This window comes from Dermochelys coriacea, chromosome 13 (genome assembly GCF_009764565.3).
Source record: "Dermochelys coriacea isolate rDerCor1 chromosome 13, rDerCor1.pri.v4, whole genome shotgun sequence".
Classification (NCBI taxonomy): Eukaryota; Metazoa; Chordata; order Testudines; family Dermochelyidae; genus Dermochelys; species Dermochelys coriacea.
The window spans coordinates 30,832,848-30,856,655 of NC_050080.1; the positions used below are offsets into that span (position 1 = coordinate 30,832,848).

The following is a 23,808-nucleotide window of genomic DNA, read 5'->3' on the forward strand; positions in this document are numbered from 1 at the left end:
GAGACGTCCTACTGCTCTGAATCAGACAGCACAGGGACTTGAACATGGCTTTCCCATGTTCCTGGCAAGCATGAAGACATTTCCTGCAAAAATGTTTAAAAGGTTTTGTTTTCGTTCCACTGAAGAACAAAAACAAATGTTAAAACCTTGAAAGTTCCCATGAAACGTAATTGTCCTCCCAGCAGGTCTAGCACTGAGCACTCACAGCTGCAACAGAAGTCAGTGGGAGCTGTACTATGAATGTATAAACTGCTACAGACTGTTACGAAGGCATGTCAAATTAGGCACCCAAAATCAATGGAAACTTTGGACTTAATCTCGCTGTGCCTCAGTTTCCCATCTGTAAAAGAGGAATACCTTCAAACCTCACAGGGTCATTCTGAAACAGGTGCTACAGTGAACAGTGCCACAAAAAAAGCCCATGTGGAAATACACAATTCTACCTTCAGAGCAAGGTTTGAATAGAGTGCAGTACACGAGGCCTGGGGCTGCCCACTGAAGAATGAGAAGAAACCAAAATATTGAACAGCTGCTCATTCAGTGAGTATTGTCAATCCTGTGCACTGAATGAGGCAGGGTTCCTGTGAAAAAATAGCATGTGATCATGTAATTATCGATTATTATAATTACAGCTGACTGAAATGCAGAATTTTCATTTCAGGGAAAATAACATTTCAAAAAAAATTTTGTTCCAAATCACTGTGAAAACAAGTATTTTCAAATTTTCCTGAAACACAAATTTCCCTCCTCAATCATTTCAAAATGTATTTTTCTGGTATTTTTAAAATTACTATTATCTTTGTATTATTCCATTCCAGGAGCAGTAGATAATATGATGTCATACCATGTCAAGTTGTCACAATGACATCATATTATATGCTATTACTACTGGCATGTCATGGAATAATGTAAAAACAACAGTAATGTAAAACTAAAATACAATATAAAATAAATTTCAAAATGAAAATTTCAGTTTGAAATGACATTTCAAAATTTTTCTAAAACAAAAAAATTCAGCTTAGTTAAAAACAGCATTTGCTGACAGAAACCCATGTTGACAAATGTTTTCTGACCAGCTGTAATCATAATGCATCCATCTCCCAAAGGTGCTCCATGCTGGAAGGAGTCACACTTGACTAACCGCATCGCAGCTCTCTTCATTCCCCCTTCAGTTACAATTGGACTCTCGACTTCACTTCCTGTCCCAGGCCCCTGCAGCCTTACATTGCTGAGCCATGTGAAACAAATACCATTGCCTCCCAGAAAATGTTACCAAAGAGGAGTCCCCTGTATATTATCTGTCACTGTACAGGTCTCTGCGCTCCTTCACAATATAAGAAGCTATGAAGCAATTGCTCCAATAGAGTTACACCAGAGATGAATTTGTCTCCTTAGGTTTTAGCTCCAGAAATAAAACCGTCTTTACTAATGTACAAACAGCTACCTCTGAATCCCAGCTTGTCCCACTCCTCTCAGCTCCTTGCATTGTGAGGCCTGCAGGCCCCAGCCCCAGCACTGCACCACTGAGAGCTGTGCCTCTGGACTCCTTCAGCAGTGAGTGCTCACACAAAGGCTCCTTCTTTAACCTCAGGCTGAATGCAATCGGATACTCAAGGAAGCCCTGTGTTCAGACAGCAGCATGGAAGTGACACCAGAAGGGAATGGCAGATGGGACCTGCTGCCACAAAAATGGACCAGTACATCCTGCAAACTGAGCATGAGGAGATGGAGAACTCCAGTGATTGGGAGTCTGGAGACAGGCAGGCACCACCAGTCATTAGCAAAGGGTACCCTGGGGAGCTGAAAAAAGAATGAGATGAGTTCATGGAGGATAGGTCCATCAATGGCTATTGGCCAAGATGGTCAGGAATGTAACCCCATGCTCTGAGTGTCCCTAGCCTCTGACTGCCAGAAGCTGGGAGTGGACGACGGGGGATGGATCACTCAATGATTGCCTGTTCTGTTCATTCCCTCTGAAGCATCCGGCACTGGCCACTGTTGGAAGACAGGACACTAGGTTAGATGGACCATTAGTCTGACCCAGTATGGCTGTTCTTAGGTTCTTATGAGTGATCCCTAGAGGTTCCAGCCAAGATCAAGGCCTCATCGCAGGAAGTCTGGACAAGGCAGCTCTCACAGACAGAAGGGCTGGTCTCACCACACAGGAGCTGCTAGGAGGACACAACTGTGAATCCTTTACCCAGCTCTACGCACAGGGGAACATGAAGTGCTTGTGTCTTTATCACTACAATGTGTTTGGCAGGACAGAGACGGGGGCCTGAAAAGAGCAGTGAGCAAACTGAGGGGAGAAAAGCTGCAGCCCACGTTCTGGGGCAGACCCAGTGCCCTCAAATCTAGTGAATCTGTGAATGGAGACCTCACCCCCCCATCTGCCAATGGTATTTCAAAGGTGCCCATCACCTTGGTATCTAGCTAAGCACCACAGATATATGTAGGGCCTCTTTGAATGCATAGACTCTAGCAATGTTTAGGGGTTACCTATGGTATCATGTGTTAGTTAACAACTCTAACAGGAACAGGCCAGGCAAGGGATCAAGGCTGAGATGGACCATCAGGCTGGGTTATGGGATTTGTTACAATCAGCCAGCACTCAGCAGAGGGAAACTTCAACAACAGGGTCTAGCCCATGTCCTTGGGGTCTGTTGCAATGTTCCCTCTAATTTTTTCCATCCATGTGCGGAATAAATTTTGTTATGTGCACTGAGGTATGTGCCTATGTGCGCCACCAGCAGAAACAAAAAACCTAGATACAATATATATTTTTTAAAAGTTACCATAGGAATAATTACTCCAGCCAGGATTGGCTGCTGGGGAAAGCTGTGTGCTGTCTCTTTAAGACACTCACAGAAAGCTCACCCGTTCTATCCTAAGCCTGGTTGTCTCCCCTCCCCAGCTCTGCAGAGATGGGGTACATGGACAGGGGGAGAGGGAGATAGAGAGAGAGAGACTGTGCGAGCAGGTTGCTGGGGAAATCTCAGAAATAGTGCACTGTCTCTTTAAGAAAGGCACTCAGCCACTCACCATTCAAACAGTCCTCCTGAGCCAGGCTGTCCCCTCTGCCCTGCTCTGCAGAAATGGGGTACAGGGGTGGGGAACACCCTCACATCCTTTCCCCCTCCCCTGCTCTGCACAGCTAGCAGGAGGGTCCCAGCTCCTGGGAGGAACTGCAGGAGGGAGCAACATGGGAGGAGTGGGAGGAGGAGCACCTGAACACATGCTGCAGGCTGTGCCTGCTCTCCTAATCAGCTGGGCAGCACTTGAATCTCTCCTGCATGGCCGCCCAAGTGCCAGCTTACAGGGAAAACAGGCCTATTGTAATAATTTGGCCTATAAATTTACCCTGTGAGCTCAACTGTAAAAAATATTGTCATGAATTGTCACAATAATCTGATATATAAAACTGTTTAAGATGTGAGGCGACAGACAGACTGAATTAATTTAAACAGAAACGGGCTACTGACACCATTCAAGGACTGTGTTAAGATTATAACTGGTAAAAAAGAGTAGCAGAGGACTGGAAATCAATGGACCAAAAATTAGGAAATTACAAAATTTGGAAAATAGGCCTAATTGGTGGGAAAAAATAATGAGAAGATGAATTATTCCACCCATAACCTTTTTGGGGCCCTTAAAAAGAGACTTGTGCTCCCTTCCATTGAGCAGGTGCAGACCAGTGATCATTGCTTGCTAAAAATCTCCAGACCTAGGCACATCATGCACATATGCGTAGGCACGTGTGGAATACACATCAGGACCATCACTTGAAGAACCACCCTGAGATACCTGTTGTGTCCCCTTCATGGTTCTCACTGCATAAAGGCATACATCACAGTATTCTTATATCTGATTGTCCTGGACAAGTTACCCACTGTAGAGCACCCACCAGATCCATCAGATGGCACCACCCAGGGGGCTAGGCAATTCACAGCTTTGGCATCTCCATTTCTGAAACATGGAGTGAAACCCTCAGAGTAAAGCAGAAGCTAAGAAACTCTCCCCTTCCCATCGCTTCTCCTTATGATGGACAAGTAGTTACTTAGAGCTCTGAAAATTCAGATGCGCTTGAGCGCAGGCTCCTAATATAAGGAACGAGTCTAGTTATTTCCATATGTATATGATAAGGAAATTTGCAGGCTCTGTGGAATAACTCAATTTGGTTTATTTCTACAGTTCTCACATTATTCAATAAGACAGGGCTTGGCAAAAAGAAAGCCAGCGGTAGAGGGAGCTACTCGATGCCTTAGGGAGAGCAGAGCACAGACTTCCATGTGCCCTTCCCATGAAAAAACCATGAGGAGAGGGAGGGCAAACTAGCTGCTGGAGCCTTAAACCCAGCAAATAAATCTGTTCCCCACCCCCAGAGCAGTAACATGCATAAATCAGATTCTAAACCCTCACCCCACCAGGACAAGGGCCTCCAGGTTGGGAGCCCCGCAAATCACATGGAAAGGTCACCGATTTCAAAGGTTGCTCACAGCAGCTGACAAATCCTCATTTCTCATGCATTAACAGGGAAGGAAGGAGATGCAAACACAGAGCTTAGCAGTATGAACAATCCACGGATATCAGACAACTTAGTAATATAAATAGTGAGAACAGGTCTGTGTGCAAGGCCTGGCATTCCAACCACAACCGGCAAACGCACCAAGATGGCAAAACCTGACTCCCCAAGGAGAAAAGAATCCTATACTAAGAGATCCAGATGACTGAGAAAGACCTTGGAATGCTAAGTCAGGCCTTGCAGTTAACAACTGATAGTGTTAACAGCACACCAGGTTTTTCAAATGCACTGGCCAGCAAGGTAATTTGGGATGGGATTTCCAAACGAAGCAAGCAGTTAGCAAATCCATCTCCAAAGGGAGAGAGCGGCATCTCCTCACCTGAGAGCCTGCAACACATCTGAGCCTCGACGTTCTGCCTCGAGCTTCAGCTTTGGCCCCAGACCCCAGCAAGTCTAACGGCAGCTCTGGTGACCCCATTAAAACAGGGTCCCGACCCACAGTTTGAGAACAGCTGGACTAGATGATCTGGTGCTCTCTTCTGGCCTCAAACTCTGTGCTACCCAGTGTCACACAAAGCGACATAGTAGGGGCTGCTGACCACACACTACACCATCCATCCTCATTCTCTCGACTGCTCCTTCCTAGCTAAGGCACAGATGCACTGGGGGGGGGGGGAGAAAGAGGTGCTTTCCAACACTAGAGTGTTACACCAGCCTCACCCACAGGAACGGAAGCTGCATGAGATTCACGTCACTCTGGAGGAAGCCCCACTGGCTCCCCCACTCCCTCTGGCAGCACCAGCTCCTGCAACACTTTCGTTTTTCTTGGTCTGCACTACACCCCTACCTCACACAGAAGTGAAGCTGCCAGCTGCTCTCCATTCTACCTCCATGCACACTCGGGAGCAGTGTCTGGAGGTAGGAAAGCAGGTAGGGCTGTGGGAAGGGCACCCTACTGCTATGATTTTCCAGGACAGACACTAGAAATGTCTCATTTCTCTGGTAAAATAGCAGAGAGCCCACTCCAAAGCAGAGAGAGCATACGTCCAGGAATGGCAATGGGCAGCTCTCAAATGAGAAGATTCTGAGGCAAGTCGCTGTGGAATTACACCAAGATAAGTAAGGTCAGAACCTGACCCAATGTCTCTTTGCCTTTGCTCTGGTGGTTCAGGACTCATCGCTACAGGAATCCCATCTGATGCCACTTTCAAGGGAATACTCGCCAGCAATCTGCACGATAACCAGAGCTGGGAAAAGGCTGCTAATGAGGAAGAATTTTTACCAGATTCCCTTCCCTTGGTACATATTAAATCTTGCTGGCAGCATGCACTCTGCTGGGAAAGGGCTGAGTGGGCTTTGCTGACTCCATGGGGGAGGTGGTTCGCGATCCAAACCAGATACAGTGCACTCCATTTATAAAAATCATTGATATAAGAATCAACGACATACCGTGATCAAAACCACTGGGACAAAATCATTCCTTTACTAACTAAAATACTCCGCTTGTAAGAATCAAATCATCCAGGATGGATGTGATTCTTACAAAAGGATTGCCCGGTACAAGGGGGATGGCAGTGGCTACCTGGAGAGAGAGAGGATCTAGCGTGTGGGCTGAGCAGTCCTGAGAGAAGAGCACTAGGAGCAGTAAAGCCAGAGGAGGTGGCTTGAGCTGAACTTCGTTATTATTCATTTCTTTGTCGATAAGGCGAGACCCCTGAAAGGAGATAGCTGCTGCCCTGGGGGTTTGCTTCAGAGTAGGCTGAAAAAGGCTCCCACTCCCTTTAAGAGATTTATCCCATTGTTCGATGCTCACTTTAATGGTTTCCCATTAAAAGCAGCATGGACACAAATCCATGAAGGGCAGACTGGCTTGTTTTACACCCTATAAACACCTTTCACCCTGGAGGCAGAGTCTCCATATCTTGAACAGGTTCTGTCCCTTTATCACAGAACCCAGGGGCAGCTTCTCCCCATGCAAATAGCAGAGACAATGACCAGCAGCTCATAAATCTCCTCCAGAAGCAGATTTATTTATTCAATTTGTATCATAGTACCAGATACAACATGTCAGAGTCAAGGGTCAGAGGCTTGGTGGGCCAGGATTATTTCTGAACCAGGCAGGTTTCCCAAGCTGGCACTGCAGGCCTCCCCTCCTCCTGCCCCAACCCCTCTCTGCTTCCAGCTTTAGCTGGGATGGATATTTAACAGCACTTATTGCAACAACTTGACCATTTTTTCTAAATCACAGTGGTTGTGGAGCCAGACAAGCTGGAATGGTAGAAGCTTCACTACCCAGGCTCACACAAACAATTAAGTGTGTCTTGTTTATTAAATGAAAAATAAATCCCACTCTCTGAGGCCTTTGCCCCAAGCAGAGATTTATGTGCCCCAAGCCCCAGTTACATTGCAAAGCACAGTTCTGTGGCCCTGACAAAAGGGACTGAAAGCTGGAAATGCACATATACCCCTTGGCCACACAACAAACACAGGCTGTAGGTCAGCTTGCTACAGCCACCACACTCACACATGACAAGGCACTGAAGCCTGACAGACTGATTTAGGTGAAGGAGAGGGGATCACAAACCTGCTTTTCTTTCTTCTGTATTTTCATTATCATCAACTTGAGGATGAATGTTACTTCTGCAAAACACAACACAAACACTCATAGTAAAGATCAGTGTAGCATCAGTGCTGGAAGCCTTTCAGGTAATGCCCCCTGACTGACTGCGTGAACCCCACTGAAAAGGGCAGGACAAACATCAGCCATGCTGGAATATTGTTAGCAGGGATGAGGAACAGTATCTACAGTCTGCATCTCCTGATAAACAGGAATCCACCAACTTGTCTCAGACATAATTGTCACAGTTTGCCAGACCTTGACAAAACACAGAACTTTAGGCCTTGCCCGCACACACACACATTGTACAGTCAAACCTATTTGAGTTAAATGGTGCAAACAATGCTATGGGTTTGATGCTGATTACAGCTTTTCAGTTTGTGCCTGTAAATTTACTGAAGCAAGCTAAGCAGACATGAACGTCCACATACAGACTGGCAATTGTTTAACTAAATCAGCTTAAAATCACACCTCCAGTGAAAGCAAGGCAGTGCTGTGTGTCAAGCAGGCCTTCTGCTCAGATGCTCAAAGCCAGCAGAGAGAAGGCAAGTTAACACAGACACCTTCTCAGTTACCGTAGAGCCAAGTGCACTACCCACAGAATGAACCAAGGGACGTGTCACCCACACCAACTTCACTGGACAGGAAGAACAATTAAAAACCCTGCCAAATGGGAAAAACAAAAGGGAAAGAATCAGAGAGGGCAAGCACGAGTTATAAACCAAGAAGAAACGTCTTCCCCCTCATTGTTTTGACAGCCCTTCATCTCCTTCATTCTGGTGTGTGTGTTTGTAACCACCCTTTGGAAACCTGGGCTTGAAATTGTTTCCTTATTAAACAGTGCTTGCCTGTTCCTCCCCTTATGCGCGCACGCGCGTGCATACACACACACGCACTTTTGTCACTGAAGGGCAACCCATCGCAATGGGCTGCCACGATCATGGGCGCTGGAAGCCAGATGCTGAGTTAGGAGCAGTGAAGCATTTATTTTGGAAAAAACTATTCAAACCCCGAACTTTCAGCATTGCAGCACAGCCTATGACCCATGCTAGCTGGTGGCAAGGGAAATCTATTATGCTAGACGGGGGAATTGTGGGGAGTGGGGCCCAGTCTGATGTGATGACCCCAGAGGAGGGGGATGGGCCCTGAGGCCATTGACAGGTCCAGGGGAATAAGCCCAGCCCAGGTCTCTTCCACCCAGCTGCTCAGACAGCTCTCAGACATTTCCAGTGATGTGTTTGCTGCTGCTGCTGCTGCTGCTGAAGTGGTGGTAGCATGGGGCCAGTCATAGAAGGTTCCTGTGTTCCGTGATTCTGGTGACTCTCCCCAGAAGAACAGCACCACAGAATGGAAATAGCTGTTTGTAACAGTTTACATCTCAGCAAAAGATTAACAGAATTTCATGGGATTTGGGTCTGTTCTAGATGGTGAAAATTACCAGCATAATTACTGATATAATTATATTGCTCTTCTTGTTCTGGAGTAAGAGTTATACCAGCATAACTGGAGAGGTATAATTAATTATACCGGCAAATTTCCCCATGTAGATAAGCCCAAAGAACAGACACTTCTGTGGCCTGAGGTCCTTTCCCCTGCTGAACATCAAATGTCAGCTGTAAACAATAGTGAGACAAAAATTTCTCAAAGAAAAGGTTGCAACAATCCTTTATAATGGAAAATGTTAGACAACCTGAATATAGGGGTTGCTACCAGCTCTCTCCTTCTCTACTCTAGAGCATTTTGGCCTTACCAGCCCCAAAGCAACCTCCTAATGCACCAGTAACACATCTCCCATCCACAAAGTGCCCACAGCTGTGCACGTTTGCATCACGCCTTTAAGCGATTGCACTTGCTCTGAGCACCGCTAAGCTCCATACCCTCCACTGTAGAGTAGCACCAGCACAGACAGCAAGCGCTGATGTAGCCGTTACTCCTGCTCCCCCTTCTGTGACAGCTCAGAATGCTGGCTCCATCATCCTACCAGCTACTCCCCTGCCAGGGACATTCACCCCCAGGAAAAGCCCAGGTAGTCCCTGGTCACCCCTGCATCTGCCTGTCCCTCCTACCCCGACACTCCCACAGCATAGAACGAACATAAACAAACTGACAAAACTTATTAACAGATTGAAACAGATGGAACTTTCTAAAATATTTTTGGTCTCAGAGATTCATCTGCAAAACAAGAGACAAAACTCAAAGACAAGCGGCAGACACATAGATACAAGGACACATACAGACAGGGCCCTCCCCCAGTGGACACATTTTACTGCCTGGGAAGCCCCACATCCATAAGACTGCGGAAAAGGGATTATCGGCTACAGGCTGCACACAAGGTTCCCAAAGCCCCCCACCCCAAAGCAATCAGTTATCTCCCTACTGGGCACTGCCTATTCAGCCCTGTCCCCATCCCTTGCAGAGATCAATACACCTCCAGGGTCAATGCCTTAGGCGGAGGAGTGGTTGAGGGAACTTGATACAAAAGCAGAAGGAAATGGTTCATGCAGCTGCCAATAAGGGGGGAGGGAAATCAAAGTCTAGCAGCCTAACAGAAAGCCAATGTCTGTTCCTCTTGCAGCACTGGCCAGCAGCCCCCCTCAGCCTGGCACTTGGCGGCCAGCAGAGTAGGGACTCTCCACCCCAGCAATTGCATCACCAATGCAGGGATGTAGCAAGGCCCCTCCTCTGCTCCTCATGGTGCAGAGCAGATCCACATGGAGAAGCGTCCAGTTCACGTGCTGGAACACACCAAAACGGGGCAGGTGCAAAAGAGAGAGGGCTCAGAAAGTCTCTGAAAGCTCTAAGTGAACAACTGTAACCAATGTAAAAGGCTGGGCAGCAACACTGCTCGACAGTGTCAGCTAGCCAGGGCCAACTCCTCCTCCCGCAACATGCTCCAGGACACGTCCTGGTCCCTCCAGCCTCCTGGATGTGGTGAGGCCAGCACAGTTCCACTTTGGCAGGAGGCAGGACTTGTGGAACCCACTGAGCACAGGGTTACAGCCCTATGCACCACAGAGCTCAGCTTGATGGGAGCTCCCTGAAGCCTAGCACACAGGGGGAAAGGCTGGGAAAGAGCAGGACTAGTAGGTGCTATGTGAATCCACCAGCCATTGTCCACGTGTACAATGTCACCACCCCCAGGAGCGGCACCTTCTGAAGAGCCCTTTCCCAGACTCATGTATAGGGTTTGGTACAGGCTTTGGGCAGAGGTGTTTTGCTGCTAGACTCACAGGAGTCACTAAGAGCTCCTTCACGGTCTCAGGTGTCTCACCCCAAATTGGTTCTGCGTTCCTCAGCTAAGTACCTGTCCCCAACAAAGCCCCAGGATCAAGAACTTCCCACCTGACAAGCAGTGCAAGCGCAGGCATTATGGACTGGATAGCACAGAGACAAGCAGCAGCTTAACATGGCACACTATGCTAGGAGCTCTCTGCTGCTACCTGCTCCAGCCATGTGAGACAAGGGGTTCATTATTTCTCATTTCCTGGCACCCTAATGAGAAAAAAACAGCTGTGGCAATAGCTCTGCCCTGGGCACAGCTGGTGAAGAGATGTGTTCAGGGTGTCAGTAGGACAGGCCTGAGATGATCTATTTCCATGTATCTGCCTGTGAGATCTCATTGGGAAATGCCACCTTCCCAACGCACCCTGCTAGAGCTGGGAATTCAGTCTGCCAGATCCAGTGGGTGAAGCCAGACTCCAGTGCACCACCACTAGCCCAGAATCCTGCTGCACAGCTAGCAGGGTTAATCTCACCTCAGAGCACCACCACTAAGCCAGCCTGGCTTTGGAGAGAGGGAGCTGCCAGGGTAACGGCTCCCCCTCCCTCAGAGAGGAGGTGCCATAAAGCCATTTGAGGGAGTGGCAGGGCTTAACTCTCCCTGCGGTGTGGTGGAGAAGGGGGTCTTGGCCCCTATTTTAAGGCCAGTCCTTGTCCTGCCTGGCTCTCTCCTCTTCCCCTTGTATTGGTGTTTCCCACCCCATCTCTGTTGCCCTGTCTCTCCCCATCCCCTGGTTATTCTGGCGATCTCCTCATCCTGTTTTCCTGCTTCCTGCCCCCAGTTCTCAATGGGATGGAGAATGGGGCTCAGCTTTCCAGATATGAAGAGCATCCTCGCACCACAGGTTTCCCCTGCACCCTCTCCCATGTGCAGAGGCCCCTGTGTTTGAGGCTGGGGACACTGAGCAGCCTGAGCCTCTTCTCACCCAGGTGTCTTCTCCCACAATTTAGAGAGTGCAGACATGTCCCACATACACTCTGTGGGGAGACACTCCTCCTCCCTCCCCCTCTCTACAAAGGACATGGGAAGCCAATGGATCTTGCAAGTCGTTTCACTGCTGGCTGCAGGGCACTGGCCTAATCCAACCCTTACATACTTCGGCATTAACACTAATGCCCCCATGCAGCATGTGGCTGCCAAGCAACCGAACCCTTCCACTAGTCTGAACTTCTATGCATGACTAAGACCTCAGCGTTAACAGGGCCCATGTTCCCTCTCGGGGGCTAAACCATGATCTGGATGCTCAGGTATTCCTATTCACACTATTCAAACAGCCCAGGAAAGCGAGCCATTGCTGTGGAGGGCAACAAGCACAGGGCTCCAGCTGGCAGCACGTACCCCAAACATGAGCCAAACCCTATGCCAGCAGAGCCCACACCTGATCTAGGCATCCTATGCAACATCTGGGGAAGAGGATTTTAACTGCACTTTTGGACAGGAAACTCACTCATTAACCTGTGCTCCCTGCCTTATAAGCAAGCCTCCCTTCCCCATGAACATGTGATTCCCCAGTGGGAGGGATCTTGGGCTGCAAGATGAGCACATCACTGCAGCTGGATGTGTCTGCTAACACAATCAGCAACAAAGCTGACATTCAATTTGCCATCATTATGTTCCAGAGTTAACTGTCATTCAAACAAAAACTGTTTTTTTCAGGCTCCCTGTAGACAGCACTGCACGTGTTCACACTCAGATAAGCTTTTGAAGATTCATGGATTCCAAGCCCAGAAAAGACCACTGTGATCACAGAGTGTGAACTCCCATCTAACACAGGTCAGAGACCTCCTCCAAAATAATTCCTAGATCAGAGCTTTTAGAAGAACATCCCATCTTGAGTGTAGCCTTGTAAGCAGAAGTGCTAGAAATCTGTCTGGGTTCTGGTTTGTTTTTAAGTGAAAACTTTGGTCCATAGCCATGGAGTGCATGGTACGAAATGCACTGATGTCAATCCACCCCATGCCACAAAGCAGCACGTAACCAATCACAAGCTCTCCAAGCCATTAGCTCTCACAACGCACAGTGAAACCCAGAGGCCCAGGGTTGATAGTACTATTCTAGCTGTAGCACACACTGGATTGAATGGCATCCCCAGGTCTCCTTCCAGCACTGGACGCACAGTGCAGGTGATGCTGTGTCTTGCTTTGCCCAGGCACCCAGCAGCAATAGGGCACCCAGTTTCTTCCAGTCACAGCAAAGGAATGATTATTTCCAACACATGGCAGCGTGAGGCCAGGGCACAGTGAGGTGGATGTGGCATGATTCCTCTCTCATCTTTGGAAAATGGAGCTTTTCCTAAAGTTAGACATACTCCCCTTCCAGAGTTTGTGTCACTTCACCAATGCTGCTTCCCCTGCAGGGTCCCTCCAAGCCAGGAGGGAGCTCCTGCCCACCCTTATCAGAGGGCTCCACACCATGAAGTGAGCATCCAGTTCTGTCCCACTCCACCTTCCCTAAAGCTAAACCCAGCAGCTTTTCCTTTGGGCTTCTCTCTGTCTGATTCACTGGCCAAACAGCCCCCACCTCCTCAGGGTCCTGGACCCTTCCTTCTTCCATAGCCTGTCTCCAGTTCTTCCATTGACTCTTTGCCTGGAGAAGCCCACAGCTCCAGCCTCTTCAGTAGTCTCCAACCTAAACAGCTCTAGTAGCAGCTCCTGCTCCATCTAGGGCACTCTGCTCAGAGGTTTTATCCCCAGTTCGATTTCCCAGCACCTAATTCCTAGACTTCCCTCTAGATTACAAGTCCCAGCATGCCTTGCTGCAGGGACTGAGCAGTGCTTGATTGTCAGTCTACCTTAAAGGGCCAGCACATCCACTTGTTACAGTACACAGTATGGGAACAAATCTGGGTGCTCCTAGACCCAGGGAACTAGAGCCCAAGCTCAAAATCTCACAGCTGATGACTACATTGTGCTGTCAGCACAACGTCTCCCCCATGGGTCACCGCCGGACCCTCAGACAGCTGGGGATGGTGTTTTGATCTGGGTAGAGTGCAGCAGCTCCAGCAGGAGGCTTGAACTATTTCTTTCCCATCATTAAGTGGGATATAATTACTAGCTCTGCTGCAGCTCTACAACCTGCAGTCCTTCCCATCCACAGTCCCATCAGGCTGTATTACCCCAGAACTGTACTTTTGGGATTTGCTCCCCTTCACCTTCCTCGGAAGCTGAAGAATGGTGTTTTCATCCTTTGTTAAGTTCCCTGCATCCCTCTGACAAACAAAGAGTTTTTGCCAATGCCTGGAATGAGGCTGAAACGAGATGAATGCAGCTGCCAGTTTGACACATTCAGCTAGTAGTACACTGACTTTATCGCAGCAAGACATCTGTGTGCAGTTGCACCAGCCAATTCCAGCTCTGGGAACAGCATGTGGCATGTGTCTGCATAGAACAGCCTGCAGGGGGAGCAAAGGATGAGATGTTCACTACAAGATCTCACACCAGTGGAATGAATTTGAACAGAAGAACAAATGGGACATTGGCAGTCCCCTCTCCTCCCCCATCCCTCACGGTGCAGAACGGAGGAGAGGGCTAGCATCACCTTCCACATTTCATTAGCAGAACTTCTCACTGTCTCACTCCAAAGCAAAGTACGAGAGCCCCCTTGTAAATCTTAAGGGCTTCAGGAGTACCCCAGCCCTAAGTTTTGACCCAGCTTGACTCCTAGAAGCGAGAACACACAAAGCAGGTTCCTCCAGGAGTTCCGCTGCAGGCTCAGGAGCTTCAAGGGAAGCAGGACTCTGAAGCCATCTGCTTTTTCTAGGCATCTGCTTGCAAGGTGGCACTTCAGCAACGCTTCCGGCAAGTAAACACAGATTCATTGCTACGAGACTCTCAGCTGCCAGGTTAGTCAGGGCTGAGCATATCAGTACCCAGCAATCCAGTGGGCGACTAAGAAACTAAATGGGGTAGTCTTTAGGCCTTTTTGGTTTTGGTGCAAGAACTATGCCAGTCTGGGTCATACATGGTTCAACAACCTGTCCAGAGGTCCCACCCATCCTCTGTTAGCCCTCTGTTCAGTCTCTTTTTAACTTCAGCAGCTGCTAGAAGATAAGACAAGGATGTTAAAGGAGAAGGGTTTTTCAGCGTGCTGTGTGCAGCAAGGAGCTAGCAGACAGCAGTGCAATGACTGTGAAGGCAACCCCTGCAGCATTTATATGCCCTCAAGGCCAGGGACATTATACCGGCATGGCTTTGCTTCACTGCCCTTGTCTCACTGCTCCCCTACCAACTCATCTGGCACCTGTCTCCACTCTGTCACCCACAAGCGCTGGGCACTGCTGATGCCAGAGCCTTCACCTCTGCAGGTCTCACCTACTTCATCCAGCTCATTTCAGATCGGAGCTGCAATTAGCTCTCTTCCCACTGCCGAAATCCCTCAACGTCCCCTCTTGCTCCACTGTCATTTCCTTATCGCATTCAGATTTCTGCAAAGCATGCTAGGAAGGGAAGGAGTTTGCATGAAAGAGCACCACATGATCATCAAGACCCACCAGCACACCCAGAGGGAACAGAAAGAACTTCAGCTCCTCTGATCAGGAAAGGAAAATCCCCTAACAGCACAGTAGTTCCCCAGTGCTAATGGGCTGGGTCAGCACTAGGTATGAGCCCAAGACCCAGGAGGAGACTTCAGAGTGCTACCTGGTGAGCCACAAGGACACTCGAGGAGGATGGCCCAGTGGTGCTGGGAATTGTGGTAATGGACCAAAATCACCATCCTGTGCAGCTAAGGGGAAGTGCTGCAAAGGAATCATTTAGGGAAGCCCCACCTGCAATCGGATGTCAGCACAACTGTCACTACAGGGTATCTCCCGCTCAAACTCATTCAGTTGGAGCAGACTGAACAAACAGGGTAGATCTAAATCTTAAGAGCCAAAATATTCACCCAGGTTTCCTGGTCAAATTCCACCAGGACAATTGCAGCCTGTCTCTCTAAGTTGTCTTTGCAGCTGCAACAGGATATGTTATTTTTCTTCACAGCCCATTCTAAGATGCTGGGTGGCACCTCTGTGCACTTTTAAACAACTGCCATGTTCACCACAGAGGTAGCAGCAGTCTAGCAATGAGTGGAGGGATTGCCGTTTCTGTACAGAGATACCTTGTACAGAGATACCGTATGCCCTTACGGTTTTGCAGTTGTTAAGCATAACTGGTTATTGCTGTTTTAACACCATTTTTTTAAATTTACAAAACAATTGCATTGAAGTTTGCTGTACACATAACATATAAGCTCCCTGGGATGTTTAAACTATGATGTCTCTAAGAGCAGGTTAGCTAATGCTGTGAGCCCAAAGGAAAATCTCTCAGTGTTTGGGGGCAGTAGGCAGAAGAGAAGACAAAAAAGCTCCTCTCCCCCCAGTAAACATTTATCCAAATGGGTATTCAATTCAATTCCAAGGTCTAATCTTTCCTATTTCCCCTTCTCATTCTCACCTTTTCCCCTGACAGTCCTCCTCAGAGCTCACTTAAGATGGAGCAAGCTCAGACATGGTCACCATGCATGTTCTTGTTACTTAAATAGTTTTTGTATGAGTGTCACTCCATTCTGTGAGCCAAAGCCATACTCAGATGAGAAATCCTTTTGCAGGGAGAAATATCTCTATAAGAATCAAGAAAAATCATCTGGCTGCTCAGCCTTCCACTTGCTGCCAAAACTAATGGAAAGACATGTTTGGATTACACACAAATGGCTGGAATTTATCACCCAGTGAGGAAAATTCTCTTGCAGCTAATTCCCACATAGATATGGAGAACTGGATGAAGGACTGGCCCATATCCTCCCAACTACACACACTGAGTGCACTGTAATGCTTACAAGGTCTAAGAGACTACACTTGCGAGTTAAAGGAGCCCCAGGCGCACCAGTGCACTACCCATCCACACGGGCAAGGCACGGAGCGCTCTGACTCCACAACTACAGCGCTGCTGGTACTCCACCTCGGCGAGTGGAATAACTTTTGCTGCGCCCCTCGCTGGAGCACCATGGGCCAGTGTGCACGAAGTGTTGCTTTACTGCGCTCTGATCAGCCTCCAGAAACGTCCCATAACTCACCTAAATCAAGTGACCACTCTTGTCATTGTTTGGAATCGGCTGTAGGAATGCGGAAATGCCTGTTGAAAGCTCCGATTCTGACAGCCAACTGCTTATCTCCTCGGAGACAAAACAACCATTAGTGTGGAATGCTGTAGGGGGAAGGGGGAGGATCTGCTGCTGTCTGAACTCACAAGACAGCACGCTGACATGCTCTCAGCCCCCCAAAAACCCACTCTCTCTCCCCCACATACACACAACACACACCCCCATTTGAAAAGCACATTGCAGCCACTTGCATGCTGGGATAGCTGTCCATAATGCATCGCTCCCAGTGCCGCTGCAAGTGCCGCAAATGTGGCCACGTCAGTGCACTTGAAGCTGTCAGTGTGGACAGACTGCAGCGCTTTCCCTACTGCGCTCTCCGAAGGCTGGTTTAACTCAAAGTGCTCTACATCTGGAAGTACAGCTATGCCCTCAGAAGCGAAGTATTAGTGCAAATCAATATGGCTTTACGCCAGGAAGACCAACAACAGAGGTTCTTTTTGCACTGAGCCAGCTAGTGGAAAAAGAAAAAATATTCATATGGTGTTTCAAAGGAAGTCATCTAATGGTACATGAGGGAGAAAACGGTACCAGAACTTGTTCAAGGCACATATGAAGAAGTAACAGTAGTAGTTAGAACTTCTTGTGGTGAAACAGATGAACTATGAATAAAGGTGGGAGTACATCAGGGATCAGCACTGAGCACTCTCTTGTTTATCCTCATCTTGGATACCCTCACAAGGAACATACAGAAGGGGGCACCTTTGTACATGTTGTTTGCAAATTATATTCTATTCAGTGAGAAGAAAGATAGTCTAGAAGAGCATCTTGATAAATGGAGAGACGTGCTGGCGCGACATAGGTTCAAAATAAGCCAAGGAAAAATTATGGTATATAATTTCAACAATGTGAATGCCACCTTTATATACTCCTGAGGGAATTCTGTGCCAAAAAATTAAAAATTCTGCACACAGTGTTTTCAAATTCTGCAAAATTCTGCATTTTATTTGTCAAAACAACACAATATAATCACACCAGTTTCAACTATTTTGGGTCATTTATTTCAAAATACCTGTCAGCAAATATGTCTGTAACAGTACAGACAACAAAAAAAGATTCAGGAAATGTTTTTTGACAAATAGATTCCTTACTAGGCATATTAACACAGAACTCTGAGTAATAATTCATTTAAACTACAATACAGAACCATGTTTCCCAAACTCCACAGAAAGACAGGACCAGAGGTCCAGGTATGGTGCCTGCTGGAAGATGACAAGATGGGGGGGGGGGAGGGAATAATGATACATGAGGACAGCTGGTTCCATAATTCTAATGTTTGTATTCTAGTATTTCTTCAATTTTGGCTCTATGCCAGAAAGTGGAGTTGCAAAAGGGAAGAGGGGAAGCTACTTACCAAAGCCTGCTGAGAGCTTGTTTAAACCTGTGTCATTCAGGGTCTGCCACTGAGGCACTGGGAGAAGGTGAGAGGACAACCCACTACTTTTCCTCTTTAAACCATCACATTTGTACCCTCTTCTTGCAGTACTGTAGCCATGGAAGGCCACACAAGTTATGCGTCCCCACCTCAGTCATTTCAAAATGATGTCACTCTGGGATCTGCCTCCTTGGCTCTGGGAGCATCTGAACTATGGTCAAGGGCAGCTTCTCTCCTAACTTTGCTCTTCCCACCTCCCCACCTGCAATCAGCCAATAGAAAGTGTCCCTCCTTTGTTACGTGACCATCACTACTGGGATACCCAGAGCATGTGGAGAACAGAATTCACCCTGAAAAGCCCTTTATGAGCAGAGCTAGAGAATATCCCATTTGTCTTCAGGTTGCAGACAGTAACCTGCATGCACGCAAACAGGCATGCATTTTAATGCAGCCAAATGCTCTATAGGAACAGAGAAGTTAGGCCACCCTTATATATTCCTGAGGGAATTCTGTGCCAAAAAAATAAAAATTCTGCACACAGTATCTTCAAATTCTGCAAAATTCTGCACATTTTATTTGTCAAAATAACACAATATAATCACACCAGTTTCAATTACTTTTGGTCATTTATGTCAAAATACCTGTCAGTAAGTATGTCTATAACAAAATAAAAAAGATTCAGGAAATGTTTTTTGACAAATAGATTCCTTACTAAGTATATTAACACAGAACTCTGAGTAATAATTCATTTAAACTACAATACAGAACCGTGTTTCCCACACCCCTCAGAAGCAGGGCAAAGGCTTGCCGGAGTCAGGGATAATGGAGGAGCTGAGGGAGAGGGAAGTAATTGCTGGGAAGGTGCCTGGGTGTCAACTTGGAGGATTGTTGGGAATGGGTGGGGAAAATATGGAACAGGATTTTTGGGGTTTGGGGAGGCATTGTTAGGAAGCTTCCCCCAGGCAGACACTGCCTGACTCCTAGCCTCTCCCAGTCAGGCACATCTGCTCCTATACCCATGTATCCCTCCACCCCCACTCAGACACTGACTCCCCGCATCCCCATGTGTCTGTGTGCCCCCACGCAGCCACGCCATCCCTATGTGGCCCTGCACCTCTTCTGGCCCTGCACCTCCTTCCCCCTGTGCTAATCCACTGCTATTCAGCACCTGCCCCAGTCTGCTCTACCCCACTAGCCCTTATGAGGCACTGACTGACCCCCCCCAGCAGCCCCATGCTGTCTCCCCATATCCCTTGACCTGGCTCAACAGGTGCTGTGAAGAAGGCAGGCTCTCTCTGTTCCCTAGGTGGCCAGGAGCTGCTGCTCTGTTCTAGCACCACAGGGCTTTCTAGTGAGCAAAAGGCAGAACTGCAGCAACTTTCCAGCAGTTTTTTTCTAGGCAGATAATTAAAAATATTCACAGCTCATTAATTATGCACATACAGAGTGGTGCAGAATTCCCCCAAGAGTATTTTATAGGACAGGAGACCATATCCTGGAAAGCAGCAACTCTAAAAAGGACTTGGGGGTCAGCGTGGAAGCCAACTGAACATGAACTCCCAGTACAATGCTAGAGTCAAAAGGGATAATATGATCCTTGGCTACATACACAGGAGATTAGGGAGCAGGACCAGAAAGGGAATGTTACCTGTTTACAATATTGGTGAGACCATTATCAGGCTACAGTTCTATCATTTCCTCTGTGTGTGTGTGTGTATGTGCCTACACAGATGCTGAGAATGCATGTGTAGTCTTTACCAAGGAAAACCGAAGTGCAAAAAGGAGTTCATGCATTTAGCTCTGAGCACGTTGAGTGTCGTGATGCAGGACTAACCCCCATGTTAGTTCCATCTGCCACACACCAGAGCCTCCCCTGGTGGTTGGGAGCTTCCTTACTCCAGTGAAACATGGCTGTAGTTGGAGGCCCTGGTGACAGAGGAAAGGTGAGTGCTCAGGTAGCAAGGACCAGTCCCATGGATGGCTTTGACTAACTGGAGAGAGGCTTTAAGCCGGACTCTTTTCGGGGGGACCCAGTGCACAGCAGAGGACTGGATGATGTACATGCAGCCACCTGTGCTCCTAAGCACATGGCCTACCTGTTTTGTACCAGCTGGAGTTTTTTGGGGGCATGGGGCTTCATTCCTACTCAGATATGACATAATTACCAAGATAAAAGTCACCATGAGATAGTGTGGGGATGGGCAGGCATGGGTCTTAGTCCAGCCCCTAGGGGACATGGGCTCACACCATGAGTCATCACCACAGCTGGACTGACATCCTGGCCAGCTGCCTCAGCAGAGTGGCCCAGGAGTGAGTGGAGTCTGAATGACCCTCTTCTTCCTTGCAGAGCAAAGAAGAGCTGAGACAGGGCAGCGTCAGAGGGCTAAACAGGGCAAGCATGCCCTAGAGGTGACCACAATGACAATAAGGCTCTTTCTCTTAATGGTGCTGTAGGGTATGCCTGGCCTCCTGAATAAATCTACAACTGGGCCTCCCCCACTGACAATCACCCCCAAACCCTCAGGATTCTGTACTCTGGAGACTGGAGCCTCTCCAGGTACTTGCTCAGATGGAGCTGTTGCTACATGATCTTTGCATTAACACACCATCATGCAGCTTTGGCGGTCTATGTTGAATACCCAGTGGAGAAGGAGAATTACAGTGCTGCCACTTAAGCAGTTTGCTAACCTGATCATTCCAAAACTGTGTAATAATTACACATTATGTCATTAATTATACATCAGTGGGCCATACCAGGTTGGAATGATTTAAAATCAAAAGGTATTTAAATCAGAGTTGAAGCATGACTTAGAATGGGCAAGCAGAAACCTTGATTTTAAATCATGTTTACATTTGAACTTTTTATTTTCAAGAAAGGTTGAATTTCCATTGGTTGGTAACTATTAAAACATGGTGATTTGTAACTAAATATAGCATTTGTGCTAAATTTGTTGCTTCTTTGTGCTAACCAGGAGGATACACTAAAGACACACATTTATTTAACCAAGTATATAGCTTAACTTGCATTTATCCAGATTCTTAATTTTTACATTTTTCTATGATGGCAGAAAATAGGGAATGATGCATTTCTTGTTTAACAGATCAATTTTTTACTTGTGATGTGTATCAAGCTTTATTTAAATAGAAATCCAAATTCAATTAAAAATACACAAAAACAGCATTTTACTTTATTTTTATTAAATAAAACTACCTTAAAACTTGCTGGCTGCACAAGAAAAAAGTTTAACAGGTTTTGCATTTAAACCTTATTTATTAAGCAGTAGTATTATTTGTATTTTGTGAAAGGTTTGTTTCTGGTCACCACGTCTGTGGAGATGTTAGAACTAGTAGATTTCAACTTCTCACACCCAGTTTTTATTGATAGATTAGAAGAGGAAAACAAACTTTCCTGCTTTTTCAACTCCCAACTAGTTAAATTTATGAACTGGTCATTGAACTTCTGGCATATGGCTTTTGACAGCACCAAACAATGAAAGCAGTTGGGTAAGTGACGCAGCCACTATCACGGCAGCCTCATCCAGAGTACATTCATTCACCCTCAAGATGATAAAGAGAACAGTCCATAACCAGATGCGGTTTGCTCTTGCGCGCCAGAGGCAGGACAGGGAGTTCAAGAAGCCCCAACAGTAAAGATGCAAGTTAAACCACCTGTGACAGCGTATCCTGTTGTAACAAGGAAGGCTTTTTCAGTTCATAGGGTTGTTCCAAGGGGCATGTAAGAGCTTATCCAGAGAGACTAGGGAACACAGGTCTGAGTTGTCTATGTTTCCAGAAATGTGCCATTGATCCAAAACTACAGTCCCACACCACCTCTTGCCACGGTATCTTAGAAAGGCCTAATGAACTATCAGACACTCAACTATCTTAGAAAAGGGGCATCTTGACTTTAGCTAGCATTTTTTATGTGGCTTTGAGATGGAACTGTAAAATAAACTTTCTTGATAGCTGGCTGGACACAGTAACGTGGCCAGAACCCAATCTTCATACCTAATCACGAGGGGAGCAATGCCAGCCAAGACCAGTAACTGAACTGAACTAACTGAATAAACTGAAATGAAGAAAATATTCTCTCTGCAGCTGCAAAAGTCTACCGCTGTGAAAAGCTTCAAACAACTCTGGTTCCAGATGCTTAACCAGTGACTTCCATCAGTTCAGGAAGTTGACTTTGTTTAAAACATGGCAGCAAACATGTACTGCTTAATATTGTTTATTATTTAATTGATATTTTAATAGATTATAAGTTTAGGTCTTAACATACATTGTCAATTTCAAATTAAAAATCTGACCTGATTATTTTTAAAAAGCACTGGTTTTTATCCACCCTGGGATCCATTCTGTCAATCACTTGATATGTTACAAATACACCCGGGGTGGGGAAAGAGAAGGACCTCTGGAGCATGCAGAGCATATGAACCATCTCCACATCTGCCCTTTGTTCTGAGAGTGTCATGTTTCCTATTGCCCCAGGGCCTCAGCCCCATGCTGGCCTCATGGGCTGGTACCCTTTTGCTAACATAGCATCTCCAGTTGGGGAACACGAATGGTGCATCCTCTTTGAAAGTACCTCCATGCTGGCATGCAACTATATCGAGATCCTCACTTAATTAGCATGGAAATAGCTAGTTAAGTATGTGCAGATTAACCAGAGACTCTAATCTCAAATGAGACAGCCCAATTTTCTAAACGAGTTTATGGTTTTCATATGGAGATCAACACGTTCTCACTCGTGCATCATGCAAGTCCACCTGAGTCATCTGAGGCAGTTTTATTGCCACTTGCACAAATGAGTTTTATGCTCCATTCTCAAGTTTTTAATGTCTTTTTAACCCAATGTAATTTGTAAAAAGAAAAGGAGTACTTGTGGCACTTTAGAGACTAACAAATAAATTTGTTAGTCTCTAAAGGTGCCACAAGTACTCCTTTTCTTTTTGCGAATACAGACTAACACGGCTGCTATTCTGAAACCAAATGTAATTTGTGTGTTTCATGCCAGTACTGCCAGCCTGCACAACACTAGTGCCACCCAGTCACCAATGCACAAGGCTGGTGCAGCCTACAGTGAATCCTCCCCTCTTTGGTTTATTATTACTGTCCTGAAAACATGGCACATCCCTGCACCAGGGTGAAGCTCACATTTCCCATCATTTCCACTGAGGCCCTCATGGCAGATTGAATGGAGCTGTCCACATGTATGTACATACGTGTGCACACACAAATTCCATTTAAATCTACTTCTGAACAAAATGTCACCCAAGCTCCCGGAGTGAGTGAACAGGAAACCCAGAGACCACAGCTGCCTTAGGAGATGTCCAAGCTCATTTCTGACATCTCTGCTCTGCTGCTGAGGGATTCCTTTGCCTGGTTCCTTTGAAACGTTGCTCACAGGCTACCATCACCTGTAGGAATTTTGTAGAGTTACAAAGAGCTAACATTGAGAAGCTGTATTCAATCAGATTGCCACAATTACGCATGCAAAACACACACTCCTAACTTGTGCATACAATCACAGATATACCTGGTAAATAACCATTAAGCACGGCCATCTGCACCTGCAACTCCAGAGGCACATGCATACATCATGTCACCTGTGAATAAGAGAAGTTAAAGATGGACTGATTTGCACATACAATTTGATGGAGAAAAGGCGACTAGTTTTAGGAGCAAAAACCCACCTTTTGCAGCAGATACTCAACGGGAGCAGAAACCCTGGGAAAAAGGAATGCAGAAAGTGACTCTGGTAGCAGGGGAGCACCTCAGGAGATGGCAAACTCTAGCATAGAGAAACCTTGAGATGGAAAAATATCAGCAAGGGAATTGTGATGTCTGAACTGGATTATAGCCCCCAGTGCTATATGGAGCAC

The 23,808-nt window shown here is 46.8% G+C and overlaps 1 protein-coding gene across 1 annotated transcript in view; it reads right to left on the bottom strand.

Moving 5' to 3' along the window:
* The window catches only part of CHD6 (chromodomain helicase DNA binding protein 6), a 138,275-nt gene extending 114,683 nt beyond the window's left edge, over positions 1 to 23,592 (bottom strand). The window contains 2 exon segments of the mRNA XM_043496052.1: positions 7,107 to 7,162; positions 23,463 to 23,592. Coding sequence (XP_043351987.1) covers positions 7,107 to 7,162; positions 23,463 to 23,520 — 114 coding nt within the window. The 5' untranslated portion in view covers positions 23,521 to 23,592.
* Between the last annotated feature and the right edge of the window lie 216 nt (positions 23,593 to 23,808).